This window comes from Mytilus trossulus, chromosome 13, assembly GCF_036588685.1.
Source record: "Mytilus trossulus isolate FHL-02 chromosome 13, PNRI_Mtr1.1.1.hap1, whole genome shotgun sequence".
Lineage (NCBI taxonomy): Eukaryota > Metazoa > Mollusca > Bivalvia > Mytilida > Mytilidae > Mytilus > Mytilus trossulus.
The window spans coordinates 7,088,049-7,094,316 of record NC_086385.1 but is presented as its reverse complement, the minus strand read 5'-3'; the positions used below and the strand labels follow the sequence as shown (position 1 = coordinate 7,094,316).

Genomic DNA, 6,268 nt, shown 5'->3' with positions numbered 1-6,268 from the left:
TTCGGAACACCTTTTCTTTTTTATATGATTTTAAACACCTGCTGAAAATTGGCATCTAGAAAGCTGATACATGTAGGATTCAGGATATACCTGGTTTCTAAGAAGTTAAACTTAATGTAAAATCTTTAGAAAGCTGTGAAAATTGTAAAATTTGGTTGAACAGATTGGGACTTTTAATTGGTGGTATGACACCTTTAAGCAAAATGCGGTGAAACATCAAAATCAGAAAACAATTGTTTTTATTTGTCTTAACTGATAATTTGAGATAATAGTAGCCACATTTCAATCTTTTTTGGGAGCAAAATGTCACATATTGCAATTTTAGAGCCTAAAACTTGAGTTCGTGCTATTTTTAGCTTTTCCCATCCTGACAATATGCTCTTATATAAAAAATGTCCTAAATAATGTTGTAAATGCACAGAAAGTTATTCTGTGGTGTTAAACATTGAAAGATAAGTTGTTTACTACCCCCAAACAAATTTTGTCATGCAGATTTAATGAAATTATTTGATTTTTACCCCTTATATCATTGCGTCATACTATGTACTTGGCAGGTAGAATAGCCTAATGTAAACACTGCAGAAACTCACAGAAGTACCATTTATTATTCCAAATGAAATTTTTATATCTTAAATTTTATTAACTGAAGTAAATAAGCACAGTTAAATGACCATGACTGCACTTTTGATCAATTTGTAGTACTTTACTGACACCAGATGAACAAAAGGGGGGGGGGTCAATATTCCTTGATCTTCAATATCTTGGATTTTTTACTAAATTCATTGCAAAAATTGTGGAAAGTCTTTAAAAAGAAGTAGAACAAACAAGGAAAAATCAGCAAAAACTGATCTTGATATTGAAAGTTTATATTCCTGTAGCCCAAAATGAAATTTTCAAGTATTTTCTATCAAAGTCATACATAACAGTCAGTTTATATTGAGCTGTGAAATTTTTAATATGAGTTGTATAATGCTCAGATAAGCTGTTTTTAACTACAAATTGACTAAGGATTAAGAATAAAGCAAAATAAAAGATTTCTAATCAACTTTTTTGTCTCTTTAGGTGTCATACCACCAATTACTCCCTCAAATTTAGAACGTAGGCCTACTCGGACAAAAAACGAGAAATATATTAAGACCATTTTGAGCTAAAATTTTCTTGTTTATGAGTTTGCATTCAAAATTGAGGATTAATGCACTCCATAGTATACTAATTTAAGATTTCCCGAAAACCAGGGGTTATTTTTAGTGGTACCTCTATTCGGAACACCTTTTCTTTTTTATATGATTTTAAACACCTGTTGAAAATTGGCATGTAGAAAGCTGATACATGTAGGATTCAGGATATACCTGGTTTCTATGAAGTTAAACTTAAGGTAAACTATTTAGAAAGCTGTGAAAATTGTAAAATTTGGTTGAACAGATAGGGACTTTTAATTGGTGGTATGACACCTGTAATATTGTTTTTCTGACCATGAAGAAATACATCAAAAATGTGGTGCACACTGATTAACCCGCGTAGCAGAAAAAATATAACAGTTTTTCTTATAATTCAATTCTTAATTCCAATAATGAAAAAAAAACTAAGATTACGTCACGGTCACATGACAAAATAATGTTTATGAGCTGATAAACAAAACGACGGCAGCTAATCAGAATACGTGTTACATCCAAAGTTAAATTATTATACGATACAACTTATAAAAAATGTGTTACATACTATGACATGCACAGCATCTGTTATTATTGAAAAAAGGGCCTATGCCTGTATCTTCTTCATTTACACACACCGGTTTACTCAATCCGTTAATATTATTACATAGGGTATACTGACGTGTATCTAAGAATAGATCAGAAAGAGGAAAAACAGAATTACATATAAATTGTAAGCTTCACTAGTTTATAGATTATTACAAAGAATGATATTGTTACAAATATCTGTATGCACGTTTTTTACTGCTAATCGTATTACTATCTTCAAAAACACATTTAAATCTGCTTTTATTTTATAAATCTGTTAAAAAATCTACGTTATTATAATTTTTTCTAGGAAAACGCTGTTCGCGCAAATTCCTTGACCACTTCTGTTAGTCTGAGTTCAATTGTATATACAGTAAAATATGTATTGTCGGCATCCAATTGGTCCGAGACCACAATTAGTTCGTAGTGCATTTCTTTAGAAACATAAGCATGATAAGTGAAAATTAAAAAAAAAAAAACACCTGCGCTTGCTCAATTAAATTTTTACAGTGTGCTGTTCTACTTTTTAGACAAATTGTATCAAAATTATAGAAAACTTCATCGGCTCTAACTCAAAATATGGACAATTTTATGTTTAGGGCGTCTCGAAATCTTTTGACAGCTTCCGAAGTGATAATTTAAACCTGTTTCAGCTGAACAAAATCACCACTTTCCTTTAAAATGTTGGACCCACATTTTTTTACATTCCCCCCCCCCTTCTTGCAATTTGAGGCATAAAACATGGAGACATAAATTTGGAAGGGTTGTAAACACATTGGCAAGTAACCCACTGTCAACACTAGGGACTACATTCGTGAACAACGAAAATCTAAGGACAACAATTGTGGTCTCTGAACAATTGGCAAAAAAATTAAAACTTCATAATAGACAGATTAACATTATGTTGATTAAACAAATAAATAGATATAGGAAGATGTGGTATGAGTGTCAATGAGACGATTCTCTTTACCAATAACAATTTAGAAAAGTAAACCATTATTATAGCTCAATGTACGGTCTCCAACACGGAGCATTGCCTCACATCGAACAACAAGTCTTGAATTGTTTGAAATTTTCGGAATTGAAAAGAAATTTTTCTCGATATATTTGGTCAGGTTTTTGTTCTGTGTTACATATTCCATTTTCAATTCTTAATTTTATATTATACATGTAGTTAAATAATGTGTTTTCCGTAGTTTTGCCAAACATCTGAATAATACTTATAGAAAACTTGCAATAAAATGTATTTTGGAAATTTTAATTCGTTGTTTACACTGTAACACTTACTCTACGAAAATTGGTATTCGTGTTTATCAATAACCTAAAATCAATCAACAGTTACATGTTCATGCAGTTTACATACCATCACAAGGAGTTGGTTGGCAACATCTATAACTGTGGCGACAACATCGACCTGTGTCTTCTTCATCTACAGCACACGTTTGTTTACATTGTCCACCTCCAGCCTTGCATTGACGTTCATCTAGATATAGATATTTTAATCTGATTATTAAAAAATACCATGTTCGGACTGAACAAAAGTGTCATTGTAGTTTTTAGCACTGAGTCGACACCCATGCGTGGTACTTCCTATTTTCAAAAGAGTTTCATTTGCTTATAAATGACTGTTTGTTTTTTTATAATTGCGCTTATAACTTTTTCATTAGTGTAGAAAGCAGGGTTCCAATTTCTTGTAATTGAAGTTGACCCGAAGCCAATGTTCCTTTTGTTTTATATCTTTTCATTATGTCATATAGTAGATGTGACTGCTGTATCCATATTTTTTACCTGTTTAGCTATTATGTCTTTAAGTTAAGATAAGGGATGTGCAGGGGACTGTCAGTGAAGTAAGAGGTTTAGTTAACTATAAAACCAGGTTAGATCTGCCATTGTGAATTGTTTCAAATTAGGAATATGACAGTTGGTATCCATTCATTAAGTGTTTTTGTGTGTTTAATTTTGTCGTTTCCTGAAGGACTTTCCTTTAGGAAGTTGATCCAGTCAACCTTTATTTTCTCGTTTATTCAATGGTCAGTGGTTGTCGATTGTTTATGTGTAACGTAGTTGTTTTTCGTTCATTTTTTAATATAATTAAGGCCGTTAGTTTTCTCGTTTGATTTTTTTTACATTGTCATTTCGGGGTCTTTTATAGCTGATTATGCGGTATGGACTTTGCTCTTTGTTGATGGCCGTATGGTGACCTATAGCTGTTGTTTCTGTGTAATGTTGGCCTCTTGTGGACAGGTGCCTCATTGTCAATCATACCACATCTTATTTGTTATAATTAATTTTCAGTTTTGCAGCTTTTGTACAATGCGATCAGACAGAAGTAAATTGAATTTTAAGAATATGAAAAGGGAATAAATTAGAAAATTATACTCTTCAACTGACTATTTAGAATTGTAAAAATTAAATAAGTCTGAAACAAATTTTTATTAGTTGTTAACAGAAAAAGTTTAAAGTAAACAATATCGTTTGAAATTAGATATTAAAAAGCATATACTAAAAGTTGTCTTTTATATTAAAAACCAGACTTTAATAAACTTGAAATCAATTAAAAAAAAACTTTATTTTACATGCATTAATGTATTAATATACAGTCCGCCAAAAGTTAAGCACCACCGAAATATAACTGGCAATATTTTTTTTAACTATTGCGAAAAAATATTAATGTTTGGTGTTATGAATTACCTTCAACATACACTAAGAAAATCAATTACGACCAAAAAGATTGAACTCTGATACAGCAATCAAGCAACCTCTTCAAATATCAAATGTCATCTGGGCGTTTACAAATACACAGTTTCTCCAGGTGGTCGTGTAAGTGTTCTTGCATTGGTCAGTTGACTTCTCAGAGGCAACTGAAGAGCAAGTCTTGGTGTATAGAGACCGGAAGGCACTCCACCGTCAGGTTTTAATGGGATAATGACTATCTATGCTTGAACATAAGAAGCTGACAAAACACTCATTGTTCAGATGGTAGTCAGTTTCTTTTACTGCCAGTAGACGCCAAAATACGAATTTCGCGGGGAAACAAAACGGCCTATGACCAAAAACAATGTTTGCACAAGGACTGCATTCAGTGCTGGAGGTGTTCCAGTACGGGGTTGCTTCTTATACCGTTATAAGCTGGGTATGCATGTTCTGCAGGTTGGCATAAACGGACAGACAAACAGAGATTTGAAGCCTTTAAACATTGTAGTCCCTCATTTTGATAATCCCCAACTTGCGTCTACATTGCCAAGACTCGTGTACATGGACGACAACGCTAGAACACACAGAGCAAGGATTTTCAACCGAGTCCAAAGAGCAACAAGCCATTTTCACTATTTTTAGCCGTCCATGTCCCCATACATAAACCCTATCAAACATGTCTGAGATGCCATTAGCGGAAATCTCAATCACAGAGATCCACCTTCACAATATTTTGTCGATTTAAAAGTGGTATTTGTTATTTAATGCAACAGATTTCCTAAACTAAAGCTTGAAGGCTTATACCGAGAATGAAACGTCGTGTTTTGAAACTCTACCGGAAGTGAGGTTGTTATGCATGCTATTGACTCAAACGTTGTCATTAAAATTGCCAAACATACCAAAGCTTATGTGTAGAAAGTTTTAATAATATTGGGTGATCATTTTTTGTGAAAAAATAAAATCAAAGTGAAACTTAAATTCTGTTTCTGAATTCAGTAATTTGCACTATTTCTATGAACGGATAACCTACATGCATAGAACCTTCATAAGTGACTAAAATTATATTTCTGGTTTGTTTATGGTATACATTAGCAATATTGCTATATGATTGTTTTATTTTTTTCGTGGACAAATTGATTTTTTAAATTTAAAAAAAAACCTGTGCAATCAAAACAGGTGGTGCTTAACTTTTGCCGGACTGTATATATCAAAACCACATAAACAGAATAACAAAAAATATTACAATAGAAAAATGCTTGCCCCAATTTTACAATATTATTACATCGGTAAAAAAGTCTTACTTTTAGCTTGATGAGTTGTCACTGCTTCAGCACAAACAATGAAAAAGACAAAAACAAATACACATTTCATCTTGGTGTTATGTTGTTCGACTCAGAACATGTGAATGCTTAGTAATGTGTTAACGACAATATATATATAGTGTTGATTGCTTGTTTCTCGTGTAATAAAAGTACATATATATCAACGTAGAATGCTATATTTATATTTGTTGTTTCAATCTGTTGCATATGTAGAGAAAAATGTATTCATTTGTATTCAGACATTATTTGTAAAGTTTAATCAACTTTAAAAGTTGCAATACACTCGATGACACATGCATTAGCACTTTTACAACTTTTAAGATGTTTTCACAAAGCAAGATTCCTGAATCGACAAACTAGTATTGTACAGTAGTTTCGATTATTTGATAAAATGTATCCTCAACACCTAGGATAGAAAAATTAATGAGAAATACGCAAATATATTTTTAACTTAGATGTTATAAACAATACGTTGATTTGTTTGGATACAAAATCAATTTTATTGCAACTTAT

The 6,268-nt window shown here is 32.0% G+C and overlaps 1 protein-coding gene across 1 annotated transcript; it reads right to left on the bottom strand.

Annotated features, from left to right (window-relative positions):
* Positions 1-1,711: 1,711 nt before the first annotated feature.
* Positions 1,712-5,850, bottom strand: LOC134695375 (uncharacterized). The gene is made up of 3 exons (XM_063556605.1): positions 5,735-5,850; positions 3,103-3,222; positions 1,712-1,839 (listed from the first exon to the last, which is right to left on the bottom strand). Exons 1-3 carry the CDS (start codon positions 5,802-5,804, stop codon positions 1,712-1,714), a joined length of 318 nt encoding a protein of 105 aa, XP_063412675.1. The 5' UTR covers positions 5,805-5,850.
* Positions 5,851-6,268: the final 418 nt, after the last annotated feature.

Excerpts from the sequence above, each read along its gene's own strand:
- LOC134695375 (XM_063556605.1), bottom strand. The coding sequence starts at position 5,804 with ATGAAATGTGTATTTGTTTTTGTCTTTTTCATTGTTTGTGCTGAAGCA. Across the intron at positions 3,223-5,734 it reads GACAACTCATCAAGCTAAAA|ATGAACGTCAATGCAAGGCT; the intron begins GTAAGACTTTTT and ends ATCTATATCTAG. Across the intron at positions 1,840-3,102 it reads CCAACCAACTCCTTGTGATG|ATACACGTCAGTATACCCTA; the intron begins GTATGTAAACTG and ends ATCTATTCTTAG.